Source organism: Theropithecus gelada, chromosome 13 (assembly GCF_003255815.1).
Source record: "Theropithecus gelada isolate Dixy chromosome 13, Tgel_1.0, whole genome shotgun sequence".
Taxonomy (NCBI): Eukaryota; Metazoa; Chordata; class Mammalia; order Primates; family Cercopithecidae; genus Theropithecus; species Theropithecus gelada.
In genome coordinates this window covers 46,081,897-46,100,313 of record NC_037681.1, presented here as the reverse complement: position 1 = coordinate 46,100,313, position 18,417 = coordinate 46,081,897, and the positions used below count along the sequence as shown (strand labels likewise).

General features: G+C 41.4%; 1 protein-coding gene across 2 annotated transcripts in view; it reads left to right on the top strand.

Annotated features, from left to right (window-relative positions):
- ASXL2 (ASXL transcriptional regulator 2) overlaps nt 1-17,720 on the top strand; it is a 158,341-nt gene extending 140,621 nt beyond the window's left edge. The window contains exons 11-13 of one of the 2 annotated variants that reach the window (XM_025354224.1): nt 849-954; nt 4,647-5,364; nt 10,738-17,720. In XM_025354224.1, coding sequence (XP_025210009.1) covers nt 849-954; nt 4,647-5,364; nt 10,738-13,185 — 3,272 coding nt within the window. In that variant the 3' untranslated portion in view covers nt 13,186-17,720. The remainder of the gene's footprint in view (nt 1-848; nt 955-4,646; nt 5,365-10,737) is intronic. The other variant, XM_025354225.1, reaches the window with a different exon arrangement.
- Nucleotides 17,721-18,417: the final 697 nt, after the last annotated feature.

Below are 18,417 nucleotides of genomic sequence, written 5' to 3'. Positions count from 1 at the left end.
ACTGTGATGTCCACGGTCCTCTAACACTTTTCCTCTCCTTCTTCTCACCCCCAGGAGGTCTTAAACTTCAAATTCTGCCATTTCTACCTCTTATTCCTTGATGTCCTGGGTATTAGAGTATAAAAGGGAGCAGCCTATCTGAGCCACAAGTTTGAAGATGGCCTACCAAGCACATTCACTGTTCTCTGCTGATGGAGTGGGAAGGATTGAGGTGGTTGGTAGTATATGCAAATAAATGGCATATTCAGAGCAGTTGGGTCTTTGGCACGTTGAGTATCTTCTTGCTAGAGCATTAGCCTGGTACAATTTCTGGACCAATTAGAAAACCGACAACTCCAGAATAACTCCCCACCTTTTTACTGGAATCTCGAATGCTTTTAAGTAGGGCCATGGCTTTTCTTTATGCAGTTAGACATAAAAAGCCTAAAATTAAGTTGCCTTGGAGAAACTGAACTTTAAAATAGTAAAAATGCCCAGTGGCATAGTTTATTAAAAGCACATCACTTTTTCTTTTAGTGGAAAATAAATTGGAAGTTCTATGTAAGAGATAAAATAAATCTGTATGGAATGTGATGTTTGGAGCGTGAGGAAGGTACCACAGGGAAGCCCAGAGAAAAGGCTCTGTCAGCCTCAACTGAGTACTGAAAGCTACATGGAGTGGTGTGCAAACATTTTTATTTCACCTAATGGCATTTAGGTCCTCCTTTACAGTGAGGAGGTTTGGGGAGTTGCTGTTACTTTCACGTGATAGTATTCTGATTCCTGCATGAGTCTTTCATGATTTATAAATAGTTACATGTTGCAAATAGCATTTTTCTATTGAATATCCTTTTTTGGGTACATTGCAGGTGAGTTTACACCTGAGATGCAGGTGAGAATTCGACAAGAGATTGAGAAGGAGAAAAAGGTGGAGCCATGGAAAGAACAATTCTTTGAAAGCTACTATGGGCAGAGGTAATATTAAGACAGGTTCTATAAACCAAATGTTAATTCCTGTATATATGTCATGTAGTGCTTTATCTCATTACCCTCACAGAAATTCTAGGCCCCAGTTTCCTCCTCCTCCTTTTTTTTTTTTTTTTTGTCTCACTGATTCTTCTTTAGGAAGAAGTTTTTTCTTTTTTTTTTTTTTTTGAGACGGAGTCTGGCTCTGTCGCCCAGGCTGTAGTGCAGTGGCCGGATCTCAGCTCACTGCAAGCTCCGCCTCCCGGGTTTACGCCATTCTCCTGCCTCAGCCTCCCGAGTAGCTGGGACTACAGGCGCCCGCCACCTCGCCCGGCTAGTTTTTTGTATTTTGTAGTAGAGACAGGGTTTCACCGTGTTAGCCAGGATGGTCTCGATCTCCTGAGCTCATGATCCGCCCGTCTCGGCCTCCCAAAGTGCTGGGATTACAGGCTTGAGCCACCGCGCCTGGCCTGAAGAAGTTTTTTCTTATTATGAATCACAGATTCACATAATTAGATTACTCATAATCCTTTACCCTTAAAACTGTCATTGTAGGTGAAATGGCTTCTTTAAAAATAATTTTTTTAGCCGGGCACAGTGGCTCACGCCTATAATCCCAGCACTTTGGGAGGCCGAGGCGGACTGATCACCTGAGGGCTGGAGTTTGAGACCAGCCTGACCAACATGGTGAAACCCTGTCTTTACTAAAAAAATACAAAATTAGTTGGGCGTGGAGAATTACTTGAACCTGGGAGGCGGAGGTTGCCATGAGCCAGGATTGCGCCATTGCACTCCAGCCTGGTGGGCAAAAAGAGCAAAATTCTGTCTCAAAAAAAAATACAATACATTTAAAAACAAAAAAACCTTGAATTAAGAGTCCCTTTCTTTGAAAAGATTGGCTTTTCTTCTGGTTACTTTATAAGATAGAAGAATACTGAAGTTCGTTTTTTGTTTTTTTTTTGAGACAGAGTTTCATTCTTGTCGCCCAGGCTGGAGTACAGTGGCGCAATCTCAGACTCACTGCAACCTCCACCTCCTGGGTTCATGCAATTCTCCTGCCTCAGCCTCCCCAGTCTCTGGGATTACAGACATGTACCACCACACCTGGCAAATTTTGAATTTTTAGTGGAGTTGGGGTTTTACCATGTTGGCTAGGCCGGTCTAGAACTCCTGACCTCAGGTGATCTGCCCTCCTCAGCCTCCCAAAGTGCTGGGATTACAGGTGTGAGCCACCACTCCCAGTCAGAATGCTGAGGTTCTGTCCACTTTTTATAGTAGTTAATTATCCCAGAATGTAGCTATCCAGAATCACTAAGGAATCTTAGGAATTCTTTAATGTGGACTATTAGAATCAACCTGTAATTAAACAACCTGTCCTCTGTAAAAGGCACTCTGGGAGATGTACATAGCTAAATAAAGATATAAATTATGTTTAAAAGAGACTGTAGCCTAAATCAGTTTTTTCCCCTCAACAAAAGGTCCAACAATGAAACTGTAATAGGACATTTAAATAGATGGTAAGGGAGATGTTTTGTTTGAAATAGGATTGAACACCTGGACTCCTACTTGTTAGTCTCCCTTCCTTCTGCACACCACTGGCAGCTCTTAAGGAGACCTGTAACCACAGCTTGAAAACTAAGTGCTCCTTTTCCTTGTCTCCAAGTAGTAGTTATCCATCTCCTTCACAGTCATTTAGGAAATATTCCTATTGAGATTAAGAGTTCCATAAACTATGGCCGGGTGCGGTGGCTCACACCTCTATCCCAGTGCTTTGGGAGGCCGAGGTGGGTGGATCACTTGAGCCCAGGAATTCGAGACCAACTTGGGCAACATGGCAAAATGCATCTCTACAAAAAATACCAAAAAATTAGCTGGGTGTAGTGGTGCGCTCCAGGCTCAGGTGGAAGAATCGCTTAAATCTGGGAGGCGGAGGTTGCAGTGGCCAAGATTACACCACTGCACTCCAGCCTGGGTGACAAAGCGAGACCCTGTCTCAAAAAAGAGTTCTATAAGCTGATTTTTCTACATTTTTGGTATGAGCATTGAGTTATAGAAGTGATGTTTTGTACATTTAGACTGTTATTGCAGGTAGCAGTAATTCTACAAATATTTGTTCTTTCCCTCCTTTTTTTTTCTTTTTTTCTTTCTTTTTTTTTTTTTAAAGACAGGGTTTCACTCTGTCCCCCAGGCTGGAGTGCAGTGGTACAATCATGGTTTACTGTAGCCTTAACCTCCTGGGCTTAGGCAGTCCTTCCACCTCAGCCTCCCGATAGCTGGGACTACAGGTGCATGCCACCACACCCAGCTAATTACTGTATTTTTTGTAGAGGTGGGGTTTTGCCCTGTTGCACAGGCTGATCTGAAACTCCCGTGTTCAAGCGATCTGCCCACCTCCCAAAGTGCTGGGATTATAGGCATGAGTCACTGTGCCTGGCCCATCTCTCCTTCTTAAGCAGATAGAGCATTACAACAGTTCATGGGTCTTTCTATTGTCAACTGTTACTTTCTGTCAGCATTTATAGAAAGACTGTTTTTTATTATTGCCCAGTTTTGTCCCTAGTCATCCCATCTCAGAAGCACTCTTCAAAGTCACCAAAGAAGGCTCATTGATTTTACATGTTGTACAATATTCTAAAACATTAAGAAGAGTCACTAATGACCTTTACAGATTAGCCCAGCTCTTAGCCAAGCCACATTATGGGAAGCTCATTGGAACTGTACCCTCAGAATATCTTAGAGACACTCGATCTCAGAATTTTAGAGCTAAACCAAGTGGGATTTAAATGGGCTTTCCAAAAACTCAGCTATAATTCTCAGCCTCTATAGAACATTGACAGCCAGCTGTCTCCTCAGGTCCTCTTAGATTTTTTGGGCCAGGGTTTGCACAGATATTGCAGAGAAGAGTTGATCACAATCCCAGGGTGGAAGAGTCTTGGGCTTCCTTCAGTTCCCTTACAGGTAGTCTATGATGCATGCCTCCAGACAATGTGGCCCCTTTATAAGCAGAAGTAATAATAATAACTGCCATTACTGAGCTTTCATTATGTGTTAGGTAAGTACTTTATATGGATTAACTTAATTATCATAGCAACACTATGAAGTAATTAAACCTAGTGAACAGTTGAAGAAACTGAAGTAAAGAAGGCTGGTCATCTACTTAATATCACAGGGATGGTAGGTATCAGAGCCAGAATTTGAATCCAGGCACTCTGACTCCAGAGCTTTCACTACTAATGATAGTGAAGATAATACATGAAGAATACCTGCTGTCTCTGGGGTTTTCCTAGGCATTGTCATCTTCCATTATCTCTAGTGTTTTTTTGTTTTTTTTTTTGTTTTTTTGAGACAGAGTCTCTCTCTGTCGCCCAGGCTGGAGTGCAGTGGCACGATCTCAGCTCACTGCAACCTCCGCCTCCCGGGTTCACACCATTTTCCTGCCTCAGCCTCCCAAGTAGCTGGGACTACAGGTGCCCACCACCATGCCTGGCTGATTTTTTGAATTTTTAGTAGAGACGGGGTTTCATCGTGTTAGCCAGGAGGGACTCAATCGCCTGACCTCGTGATCCACTTGCCTCGGCCTCCCAAAGTGCTGGGATTACAGGCGTGAGCCACCACGCCCGGCCCCATTATCTCTATTAATGAATGCTTTCAACAATATGGGCTATTTCTCAACTAGAATATTTCTTTTTCCCCCTTTTTAGTTCTGGCCTGAGCCTTGAAGATTCTAAGAAATTGACAGCTTCTCCCAGCGATCCCAAAGTAAAGAAAACCCCAGCTGAACAACCAAAATCAATGCCTGTGTCAGAGGCCTCTCTTATCAGAATAGTTCCAGTAGTCCCCCAGTCAGAGTGTAAAGAAGAAGCGTTGCAAATGTCATCACCAGGCAGAAGAGAAGAGTGTGAAAGCCAAGGTGAAGTGCAGCCAAACTTCTCCACATCTACAGAGCCCCTGCTTTCCTCAGCTCTCAATACACATGAGTTTAGCAGCATTCTTCCCATCAAGTGCCCACAGGATGAGGATCTCTTGGAGCAGAAGCCAGTCGCCTTTGCTGAACAGGAATCTGGGAAGAATCATCTCACCACAGCTTGTAATTATAACAAAAGTGAAAGCCAAGAATCTTTAGTTACATCGCCAAGCAAACCCAAGAGTCCTGGGGTTGAAAAACCAATAACGAAGCCCACAGCAGAAGCAGGTCCACAAGAGACCACTGTGAAAGAACCTCTAACAACTCTTGTTGATCAGAACCCAGAAAGCCTCAAGAGGAAGTCTTCCCTTACCCAAGAAGAGGCCCCTGTGAGCTGGGAGAAGAGGCCACGTGTCACTGAGAATCGCCAGCACCAGCAGCCATTTCAGGTCTCACCACAGCCCTTTCTCAGTAGAGGGGACAGAGTCCAGGTGCGAAAAGTACCACCTCTCAAGGTAAGAGAATGGAGAGAATTGAAAAGGAGAGATGGTGTGAACCCTATGTTTTTGGTCATACCTACTAAATTTCAAGTAATTTGTGGTAGTTCTTAATGCAGAAGCAGTTGGATATATTTGGTAAGTATGTAACTATGGCCTTACACAAATAAAATGACAGATGGGCATTTAGAACTGCAGTCCTACATACAGGTCTTTACTGGTGTTTGCATAAGGAAGGTACCTGGGCATCTAATGTAAACCAGCCCCATTCTCACTACTCGAGCTCAGAGGCAACTGATCTCAGAATCTTAGAGTTAGACCAAATAGAATTTAAATGGACTTCCAAAAAGTTAGTTATAATTCTCAGCCTCTGTAGAACATTGACAGCCAGCTATCCTACTGTCTCCTCAGGACCTCTTAGATTTTTTGGGCCAGGATTTGCACAGATACTGCAGAGAAGAGTTGATCACAATCCCAGGGTGGAAGAGTCTTGGGCTTCCTTCAGTTCCTTTACAGGGAGTCTATGATGCATGCCTCCAGACAATGTGGCCCCTTTATAAGCAGAAGTATTAACAATAACCACCATTATTGAGTTTAAGACAGTTATGGAAATCTTATAACCGTCATGGAAATTATTGTCTGATATGACAAAATAAGAAATATGAGACTAAGCATGAGGAGACTATTGGTGTAATCAAAGGATCCTATCTCTGTACCAAGAGTACAAAGATTTTTTAGTTTACTTTGGCCCTTTTCTTGCTACCATAACTGACTTTATGTTCTGTGAATCAGGAACTACGTTTAGCTCCCTCCTATTAAAGGAAATATGTGTGGCTATCCTCTGTCACTACTGGTTACTTGAGGGACACTAGTAAGATGGAATAGTCTTGATAAGCTCTACTGCTTAGCATGTGATTAACTTCCAGTTAGCCGTATATTGCTGCATGTCAAATCTTCCAAATTCTTCTAGGCAGTATCTTTGACTATCTTAATATATAATGCCCTTTAAAACCCAAACACATTTTTACTTCTGATCTTAAAGGTTTATTAATACTTTGGCTTTTGCTTAATATCAGCTTGCAGTTCATTCATTTAATAAATAGTTTATTTTTCTTGCCAAGGAATTGAAGAGCCAAGGCACTGGATATTACTCATTAGGATGTAAATGGAAAAATAAGCCTAGTAAAGGTACTTTTCCCCCCCTTTTAGTTTAACTTAGGTGAACCAAAATTAGTCCTGTCAGGAAGTATTCCTTGGGAAGATTCACTTACTAGAACTTGACCCATTCTCATTGTATTTTTTTTATTTTTATTTTTTATTTTTTTAAAATGGAGTCTTGTTCTGTGGTCCAGGCTGGAGTGCAGTGGCACAATCTTGGCTCACTGCAGTCTCCGCCTCCCAGGTTCAAGGGATTCTCCTGCCTCAGCAGCCTCCTGAGTAGCTGGGATTACAAGCATGCACCTGGCTAATTTTTGTAATTTTATTTTTTAGTAGAGATGGGTTTTCACCATGTTGACCAGTGGCCCCTTAGACCCTATCTCAAAAACTCCTGACCTCAAGTCATCTGTCCTCCTCTGCCTCCCAAAGTGCTGGGATTACAGGCATGGGCCACCATCTGTACTTCTTATTACTTTTTTATTCATTGCTTGTTTTTTTCCCCCCTCAAGATGAAGTCTTGCTCTGTCACCCAGGCTGGAGTGCAGTGACGCAGTCTCGGCTCACTGCAGCCTTCGCCTACTGGATTTAAGGAATTCTCCTTTCTCAGCCTCCCAAGTAGCTGGGATTATAGGCGTAAGCCACGACCCCCAACTAATTTTTGTATGTTTACAAATAATTAAAATAATTATTTGTAGAGGGGTTTCACCATGTTGGCCAGGCTGGTCTTGAACTCCTGACCTCAAGATCCACCCGCCTCAGCCTCCCAAAGTGCTAGTGTTGTAGGTGTGAGCCACCGCGCCCGGCCAGTTCATTGCTCTTTAAGATTGGTGATTTTAGCATTTAAGAATCTATGGGGGTTTTTTCTTTTCTTTCTTTTTTTTTTTTCTACCATTAACATGCATTGCCAGAGATTCTGATTTTTGTTTTAATCACTTTTACTATTCTTTTTTATAAAAATATTAGAAACTTTTTTTTTAATGTCATTCACAGCTTATCTCCAGACCTGAGAGCTGAGTAACTGTTTAGGTTTTGCTATAAATGTTGCTAAGACCCATCATTTCTATTTCCTCACCTGTAAACAGGCTGGGTTACATCATATTCTGTCTGCTTTCTGCTAGTCCAGAGGGATTACACAGAAACTTTAATCCACTGTGACCAAGTTAATATAATTTTACTTTTTTCCATTCTTTTCCTTTCTTCTCCCTCTTCATCTCCCTCAAAAAAGACTTTTCCAGAAGTGTCTTTAGTAACTCTCTTCCCTTAGACCCTATCCAAATAGTGCTTTCTTAGACAAAGCTTAATGTAATTTATAACAGAACAAAACCTTTTAAACGAAATTTAAGTAGAAAACAAAATTCACAAGGTAGTAGTAGAAAACAAAATTTGCAATGTAGTATAAATGTTACAACTTAGTTACAACTTTTATATACATACATATGTATATAAAAATTATATACACACAATGCACATTATATGTTTTACATTCCATATACAGTCAGCCCTCTGTATCAGCAAGTTCCACATCCTCAAGGTTAATTCTATATTATCAACCAACCACCTAGCAAAAATATTTGGAAAAGAATACAAATGTAAAAATACAGTATAACAATTTATATAACATTTACATTATGTTAGGTGTTATAAGTAATCTAGAGGTGACTTAAAATATATGGGAGGATATGTGGAGGTTATCTGCAAATACTATGCCATTTTATATAAAAGACTTGAGCATCCTCAGATTTTGATATCCTCCAGGGTCCTAGAACCAATCCCCCATGGATACCAAGGGATGACTGTACACTTAAAAAGAAAAGGATTGAATCTCTCTGCTCTCCCAAGGTAGGACTTCTCAGTAAATTAAATTGTTATCAGTGCCTGGACAACTTTGAGTGGTTTTGCACTTAAAAAGAAGATATGATTTATTCTGCATAATCAGGTATTAGGGCTATTTACATAAGTAACTGAAACTTATTTTTAGATACTGAAACCTTTCATTTTAACCACTTTTAATGGTTCTTATTTGATTTCAACATGTTATTAATGATTGTGTTATTATGATACCATGTATTATGCTAGGTATAGTGTTACTCTCAAGAGTGTTCTTATGTAAAGTTGTTTGTCCCTATATAAGTTCCCCTAAACACCTTTCTTGTATTTACTTTTTTAGTTTTATCTTTTTTTTTTTTTTTTTCATTTTTTCCCTGCAGTTTCTTTCATATGATATAAATAAAGGACAATAACTGCTGCTTTCTTACCGTAGGCAGCCTCTAAAATACTATGTGCTGAGTAAATATGCTATCTAGGCTTGTTCGAATTGGATGTGAAATAGATTTAGCTCTTAGAGAGATTAAGTAGATTTCTTGATGTAAGACATATACTCTGTGACACCTGTTATGAGGTCCCATGGCTCTAACTTTGGAATTATAGAGAATCAATTTTTGAGGATTACTGACCTTTTGAGAAATTAGTATTGCAAATATTGAAAAATGTTTAGTGACTTTATTGTTCTTAATTTAAGAACATTAAGAAAAATGGCATGCATTTTCTTAGGGTTTAATGGGTTAATTTTTTTTAATTAAATGCTTTAGAACATCTTAACAGTTATTTGCTCCTTTAAACTCAACCAGTTACTAGAACGGTGCACATCTTGATGCATTATTAGTAACTCTAATAGCTTTCAAAGTATTGTTCAGGACAGAAGGCAGATTTGTTTCAGACATGATGATTTTATTGTATGAAAATCATTGGTTTTGCCAGGCATGGTGGCTCACGCCTGTAATCCCAGCACTTTGGGAGGCCGAGGTGCGTGGATCACTTGAAGTCAGGAGTTCGAGACCATCCTGGCCAACATGGTGAAACCCCATCTCTACTAAAAATACAAAAAAATTAGCTGGACGTGGTGGCGGGCACCTGTAATCCCAGCTACTCGGGAGGGTGAGCCACAAGAATCACTTGAACCCGGGACGCAGAGGTTACAGTAAGCTGAGATTGTGCCACTGCACTCCAGCCTGGGACAGAGTGAGACTCTGTCTCAAAAAAAAAAAGAAGAAGAAAATCAATGGTTTCAAACCTGATAGACATCAGAATCTCACAAGTAGCTTTTTAGAAACACCTTTTTTTGTTTGTTTGTTTGAGCTGGAGTCTCCCTCAGGAGTTACCACAGGCCAGACTTTTTCAGGCTAGGTGCAGTGGCTCATGCCTGTAATCCGAGCACTTTGGGAGACCAAGGCAGGTGTATCACATGAGGTCAGGAGTTCAAGAGTAGCCTGACCAACATGGTCAGCCTGACCAACCCCATCTCTACTGAAAATACAAAAGTTAGCCAGACGTGTGGCCCACACCTGTAATCCCAGCTACTCGGGTAGCAGAGGCACAAGAATCACTTGAATCCAGGAGACTGAGGTTGCAGTGAGCTGAGATCGCACCACTGCACTCCAGCCTGGGTGACAGAGCAAGACCTTGTCTAAAAAAAAAAAAATTCTTTTAATTAAAAAAAAAAAATTCCTAGGTCCTGGGGACTCTAATTTGTAATTTTTGGGATAGGACCCAGCGCATATATATTTTTAAAAGGTTGCACAAGTAAATATAATACCAGTCAGAGATGAGAATGGCTGGTAAACATTATGTACATACTCCTTTATGTGTGTGGGCATGGTGGGGGCTCCTATGGATCACACATTGTCTTCCTTCCAGTGCTATCTAGAAGCCTGTGTAATTGGAGATAATCCAGCCCAAGTGTGTGTGTGTGTGTGTGTGTGTGTGTGTGTATATGTAGAACAGAAAAGAGCAAGTATTTTCCCCCTGGACCTTGGTGGTAAAGCTAAGAACTAAAAGACAGTAGTGGTATGGGTGGCTGGCTTACTTGCTTTTCTCTCCTTTCTCAAGCATAAATACACTTTTTAAAAATGCAAATGCCCTAGAAAGCTTTGCATCATGATAAGCACTTGTGATAGTGACATTAGGAGGGAGTTGAGATAGGAAAAGAGGTGTGGGGATTTGGGGTGAGAGTGGAAGCAGTTGTCTTTGGCACCAATAGAAAAAGCAGATGTAAGGACTCTAGAGACAAACTAGTGTTACTTTCTCCAAAGTTTGGCCTCTCGGCCATAGACCACCCATGTTTGTCACAGGTACTGTAGTGTTCATCTGTTTTTAAAATGTGAGGGCTAATGAAGTTTTGTTATTCTTAGAAATGAAAACTAAGCTCTGTTGTTTTTTCCCCTCTACTTCTTTCAGATCCCGGTCTCCAGAATCTCCCCCATGCCGTTTCATCCATCGCAGGTCTCTCCCAGGGCTCGTTTTCCAGTCTCCATCACTAGTCCTAACAGAACAGGAGCCAGAACTCTTGCAGACATCAAAGCAAAAGCTCAACTGGTCAAAGCACAGAGGGCAGCAGCTGCCGCTGCCGCCGCAGCTGCTGCAGCCGCCTCAGTTGGAGGGACCATTCCAGGACCTGGCCCAGGGGGTGGACAGGGTCCAGGAGAGGGTGGTGAAGGGCAGACTGCTAGAGGAGGCAGTCCAGGCTCAGACAGAGTCAGTGAAACTGGAAAGGGCCCCACACTGGAACTGGCAGGAACTGGAAGCAGGGGAGGTACGAGAGAGCTTTTACCCTGTGGTCCAGAGACTCAGCCCCAGTCTGAGACCAAGACCACCCCAGGCCAGGCACAGCCTCATAGTGTCTCTGGAGCACAACTACAGCAAACCCCCCCAGTGCCTCCAACACCTGCCATCAGTGGAGCACGCACAAGTGTCCCATCACCAGCCCACATAGAGAAATTGAATAATGAAAAACTGAACCCCACCAGGGCAACAGCCACAGTGGCCTCTCTCAGCCATCCACAAGGGCCCAGTAGTTGCAGACAGGAGAAAGCACCTTCTCCAACAGGTCCTGCTCTAATCTCAGGTGCCTCACCTGTTCATTTTGCAGCTGATGGCACAGTTGAGCTCAAAGCAGGTCCTAGTAAGAATATACCTAACCCTTCAGCCTCATCAAAGACAGATGCTAGTGTGCCAGTGGCTGTAACTCCCTCCCCTTTAACATCTTTATTGACCACAGCCACTTTAGAAAAGCTTCCTGTACCGCAGGTCAGTGCAACTACAGCACCTGCTGGATCAGCTCCACCCTCGAGCACTTTGCCAGCAGCTTCTAGCCTTAAAACCCCAGGAACTTCTTTAAACATGAATGGACCCACTTTAAGACCAACCTCTAGTATTCCTGCTAATAATCCTTTAGTGACTCAGCTGCTTCAAGGCAAAGATGTTCCCATGGAGCAAATTCTGCCTAAACCTCTCACCAAAGTTGAAATGAAAATGGTTCCAATGACTACTCAAGAGGAAAGGGGGATGGGAGTGCTCATAGGTACCAACACAACAGAAAATAGCACCAGAGAGGAAGTTAATGAGAGACAGTCCCATCCAGCTACACAGCAGCAGCTGGGCAAAACCTTGCAAAGTAAGCAGCTCCCCCAGGTTCCAAGGCCCCTTCAGCTCTTTTCAGCTAAGGAGCTGAGGGACTCCAGTGCTGACACACACCAATACCAAGAAGGACTAAGTAAAGCAACCCAAGATCAGATCCTTCAGACTCTCATTCAGAGGGTTCGGAGGCAGAATCTTCTCTCAGTTGTGCCGCCCTCGCAGTTCAACTTCGCTCACTCAGGTTTCCAGCTGGAAGACATCTCCACAAGTCAGAGGTTCATGCTGGGTTTTGCTGGCAGAAGGACATCCAAACCTGCAATGGCAGGGCACTACTTACTGAATATTTCTACCTACGGCCGGGGCTCAGAGAGCTTTAGGAGGACCCATTCTGTAAACCCTGAAGACCGTTTTTGTCTAAGCAGCCCCACTGAAGCCTTGAAAATGGGATATACAGACTGTAAAAATGCAACAGGAGAGAGTAGCAGCAGCAAAGAAGATGACACTGATGAGGAAAGTACTGGTGATGAGCAGGAATCTGTCATGGTGAAAGAGGAGCCCCAGGTTTCCCAGAGTGCTGGCAAGGGTGACACAAGTTCAGCACCCCACAGCAGGGAAACTGTATCTACCAGTGATTGCTTAGCTAGCAAGAATGTGAAGCCTGAGATACCAGTGAATGAGCAAACCACTTTAAGTAAGGAGAATTACCTGTTCCCTAGAGGCCAGACATTTGATGAAAAGACCTTAGCCAGAGATTTAATTCAGGCAGCACAGAAGCAGATGGCTCATGCAGTGAGAGGTAAGACAATCCGTAGCAGCCCCGAGCTTTTCAATTCTACTGTTCTTCCTCTGCCTGCAGACAGCCCCACCCACCAGCCCCTACTCCTTCCACCCCTGCAAACCCCGAAGTTGTATGGAAGCCCCACCCAGATAGGGCCAAGCTACAGAGGCATGATCAATGTCTCCACCTCATCTGACATGGACCATAACTCTGCTATACCAGGTAGCCAGGTATCTAGCAATGTAGGTGATGTCATGTCATTTTCAGTGACCGTCACTACCATCCCTGCTAGCCAAGCTATGAATCCCAGCAGCCATGGCCAGACCATTCCTGTTCAGGCCTTCCCTGAGGAGAACAGCATAGAGGGCACGCCTTCGAAATGTTACTGCCGCTTGAAAGCCATGATCATGTGCAAAGGCTGTGGCGCTTTCTGCCATGATGATTGCATTGGCCCCTCCAAACTGTGCGTCTCCTGCCTTGTTGTTCGGTAATGAGACTAGAAAGAGATACACTGTAAAGGAGGGGGAAGGGAAGGGTTGACCAGTTGGGTTTTTTGCATCCTTTTGGAATCACAGAAATAAACAAGTAGGTTTCAGTTGTCTTCAGAGACAAATGTTACTTAATCAGGAATACAAAGTACAGATCTTTTACATTTTAGAGGAAGAGCACCTTGTATAGTAAGTCTAAGTCAAGCAAGACTTTGTGAATTTGTGACAAGTTTGCACTTACAAAATCATGTAAATATGTCACATTTTGTTTAACATTTTTCCAAGTGTTTAGGTAATAATGTGTTACTTTGAATTCAGATTTATGTTCTACTACTTGTGACTGAGAAAAGTTTAATGCCAGCATGGTAAAAGGAAGCTGTCTCCCTCTGACATTTCCTAGGAAGCTAGGAAAAGGAAAGTGAAGGAATGGTCTAAAGAAATGGCCATTCACACTGATTTTGTCTGGACAGTCTGGCCGCAGCTTGTTCATAGATTATTCAGCCTTTGCAGGACTTGGATTCAGGGTTTTACTCAGTCCCTTTACCTTAGGTGTAATCTTAAATTGAAATTTTTGGTAAGGAATTCATTTCACAGGTAGTGTTTCAGACTCAGAAAGCCCTGACTTGGTTCTTGGCTTCCATGGTCTAGTACTGTTGCCAAGCAGTCTGCTTGGAATTTGTGGATCCCTGCTGTTCCCTGATCCCACCCCCTGCCCTGAGACAGTGAATGTAGTCCGTGAAGGGAGTGCCTCTCTGGGACCCCGTGTGTTGTTACAGGCTGTGCAGTGCAACAGTTCCAGCAAAAATACCCTATCCCGGCACTTAGTCATTCGTGGTAACTAACAATTTTGAACTACTAATATAAAATGAACAGAAAAGTGTTAGTGATTGGGTGATTTGAGCTATATCTTGTTGAGCAAGGGGAGTGAAACCATAGAAACTGTTAAATTGAACGTGAAGAACTTTGGAAAACAATTTTGACACTAGAACAAGGTCACCTCTCTTTTCCTCTTCTCTCCCAACCTATTAACCTAGTGCTTGATAGTCAGCTGTTGTTGCAGGTAGAAAAGCTCACCAATGCCACATTTGTTCATTCTGTTCAACCTGCTTTGATCTCCCAGGCATCTGAACAGGATGAAATCATCTTATATCTTACTTTACGCACATACACAATACAAGACACTTTTCCTGTTTTAGAAAATATAGGCCTTGTTTGGATTACTGCTGTCTGAGCACTAGAAATTTCTAATGCAAAGGGGCCTCAGTGAATGGCTAAGGGAACAACTGGAAAAGAAGGAAAATGAGCCCTAAAGGTTTTTTGGTTGGTTGTTTTAGTTTCTTTTTCTTTCTTGTTTCCTTTTTTGTTTTTAAATCCTTCTCTAGTGACTGAAGAATTTGTGAGTACATAATATTTAGGTCATGGTTAAGGAACATTAAACCTGCAGTTTAACAGAATTTTGTATTAAATGGGGGTGTGTCAGTTTGCATCATTTGCATATTGATTTCAAGTCTCCTGATTTGGAATGTGTGAAGTACAAATGTTAATGCAACATAGTACAGTTGTATTTGTCCTTCATATTTAGGATGTGATATTTATAAAATGCAGAACAGATTAAACTTGTTAAGTCACGTTCCAGATTAGGAGAAAATAGGCAATAATAATCTCTGTTTTGCCCCCATTCTACTACCTACCCCTGCCCACCCCACCCCCACATCACACACTCTTTAATGCTTTCCCACAGCCCCTGCTCCATCCCATAAGAAACTCACTTCACTGTTTTTCACTTTTCACTTCTGGCTTTTTTGTGGCCCAAGGCCAGTATAGGATTAATATCTGTGTTCCAGCTTCAGTCAGTACAATATGTCTGTCCATCTTTCCCCCTTTCTTCCAGCACACACACACAGCTAAGAGATAAGAAGGCTGCAAGGATTGGGGTATATATATATATATATATATATATATATAAGGAGTATATCCTGAAGCCAAGAACCGGTAGAAAACAGAAATAATGGTTCTCCCAAACGTTCAGTACCTTGGGCAATCCAATAAGGGTTTAAAGAGATCTGTTGCTGAGTATAACTCTCCCTGCCCTACCCCATCACTCCTCCTTAGTGCCAGGGCTGAGGGCTGGTCAGCGTGCTGAAAGAGGTTGAGAGTTTTGGAATTGACTCCATGCTAAATGTCAGTTACCAATTTGGATTGATGAAAGTGATTTTTCTGCTTTACCCCTTTCCTGTCAGAAAGGTTTTCCTCTGTGCTTCCCTTAACTTAAGGATGAACAGACTATAACTAGGAAAGGAGGAAAGGTATCAGGGATTTTTAAGTCCGTTTAGAGAGCAAACCATATTGTGCCTCTTCATCTTGACCCCGGCTCTTCTAGATAGGTCCTAAACATTGCTGTTCACCAGATTATCTTAACAAATAATACTCAACTAAATATTTGCATTTAGGAATACTCCTAAAACAGATACTGCCAACTAGATACACTGCCTCAATCTTGACCAGACAAGAGAACAGTTAAATTCTCTTAGTTGGGTAGTAACTTGAATATCAATCTATTTATCAGTTTGTTTCAACACAGAAGTTTCAAGTGGAAAGCCATTCATCTTAAAAGCTGAACAGAAAAATTAAAAAAAAAAAACACACATTACAATCTGGCCTTTTAGAAAATGAACCAGTAGAAACAAAACCTTTAAATTATTAGTATGGTACTCCAGCAGCACCTTTAAAGCAATCTTTACCTTAATTTTTGACTCGTTTTACCTTTCAACCCGATCTGAAAAGTTTTAATAAATGCTGAGCTTATTCTTAGGGTATGACCTGGCATTATTTCCAGTGACTAGTCAGGCATTATGCCTGATGCATACGCCTCCCGTGCACCCCTCTCCAGCCTTCAGATGTCCTCCACTGCAGGTCACTCCAGGAGATAGCATTAATAATATAGCCTCAGTCTTGTTTATAAAGATTCTAAGTTGTTTAGTAAAGAAGTCTCCCTGAATCTTAAATAATTTTGAAAAATTAGAATTCTCCATCCTATTAAACAGAAAGTAAAGCCAAATAGCCTGGAGTTGTTTGTCCTACTTCTGTTCCATAACCCCTATGCTCAAGATACTGAAGCTCTCTGTGGTATTTCGTGTAACATTTCTAAGAATAAGAGCTGACAAATGGGAAACTTTTCTCGGGGTGGAGAGAGCATACTTATTGGGCTGTGAAGGCATACAGATGTACATGTTTTAGAGCTTATCTCAGATTTAAATAGCCAAAGGAAGACCTCATTGCCTTCCAGGTGAAGGTGCAAAGTCATACATATTAATGACCTGACAGTTAACATTCTGTTGTTTATTATTGCCTTTCTCCACCTTAGAGAGCCGTAAATAACTCTCTGGTGAAGTGATTTGCTGTTATGGGGGTGAGGAGTTGGTGGGGGCTTCTCTGGTCATTACACTGCTTTTTATTTCTAGAACTCACTATCAGTGAGCAGTGCCAGAGTGTTTTCTCTTTGACCTAGAGGTTTCACATCATAGCGAGGAGGGAAAAGTCTCCCCATCTCATTACAACAGTGTGCTACGTAAGTAACTTGGCCAAGGGTAGTTTTCAGCTAAATTTATAGAATAGTCCAAAGAGACTTTGAGAAACATGGTGATAGGCAGGGGCCTTTCCTACCATGTTTCGATACCTACACACCTATTGAAAGAGAACAGTAGGTAAAACATTTCCTAAAGTTGAAGCAATAGCTTCGTAGATTCTTGGTTACTTTATTTTTTTTAATGCTTTACATTTGATACAACTATTGAAGATCAATTTTAAAAATAGCTTTCCAGTAATATATTTTAAGTAATATATATTTTAATATCTGTAAAAAGTGACAGTGGAAGACTTTGAATTTCTCATATATGGTATGTTTGATGTAGGACCTCTCTGTTAAGGCACAAATTATTTCAAAGGAAGTTACTCTAAAGACACTCAGATTATTTCAGAAAAATGCAATAAGGGGAATAGTTTTGGGGTTTATTTTTTATTTTAAAAGAAAATTGACTTATTTACCACAAGCTATTTTTTTCCCTTCTGGCTATAAGGTTTGTACAGACTGGTTTGGTAAATGCTAAACTTTTGTGTCTTTTGCCTTTTTAAAGGAATTGTTAACATTGGAATTGAGGGTATGTACAGAGAAGTTGGTGTCAACACCATTTAAAAAGTCATATTTTTTCACAAATATAGAAAATCATTTTACATAAGAATTTTAAGTATTTGCAATAAATATATGTATATAGATTGTATGTATTCCTATATTCTTATTTTTCATTTTATTATTAAGTAAAAGATCATTAAAAGTGAAAATAAAAACCTTGGAGTTTTTTGGTGAATCTTGAGGTTTGACGTACATCTGAGAGTGGCATGGGTAAGGGTCCTCTGTTACTACCTTATACTACTATGGGATGGTTCCCACAGATTGTATGGAAGAGAGTAAAATGAGGAACTTGATGATAAATCAGGGTAGTGTATTTCTTTTGGAATTTAAGTAAAACTGATTAAATTTTCCTTATCTATCTGTCTCCATGTTTTCTCCCTTAATCTGTTTTGTCTCCTAACCCCCTAACATTACTGGAAAAGTGAAGAAATGCAGTGCAGCCTCTTTATTAATGTGCCCATTGTTTGCTTCTAAATCAAAGAATGGTAAGGAAATCTCTCGGGGAAAAAAATAAGTTTTCCTTTCTCCACAGTGGTTAATTCATTAGCAGACATTTACTGCCACCACCACTTTCCAGGCCTTAGCGGTGTGTGAAGAAATAGTCTCTTGAAGATGATAGAAAAAATTTTTTTTCCGTTTCCCAGTTCTCTCAGAAGTGAGTTTCATAGCCAGTCATGTCCTTCCTGCCTGTCTAATCTGGCGATGTCAAAGAGCTAGGAGAATAGTGTGAAGAGAAACACCTGTGCCTTGATTAGGTTCTATTTGAGCATTTGACACTTGAATTTTGAACTCCCCTGTGTCAGGAAGGGTAGCTATGGAAATGAGGTCTGAGCCACTTGGTAGGAGAGGTTGTCTATAAGCCCATACCGAGACTGCTGTCTAATCCATGAGAACTCATTTTGTGGCTGCAAAGTAAATACTTGATTTTAGGATATGATAGGAGCAAAATGGTGCCTACATCATCTTCATAAAGAAAAGTAACCTATTTTTAAACAAGTGAATAATACATCAAATCATTGATGACCTAGAAGAAAAATTGTTAAGGT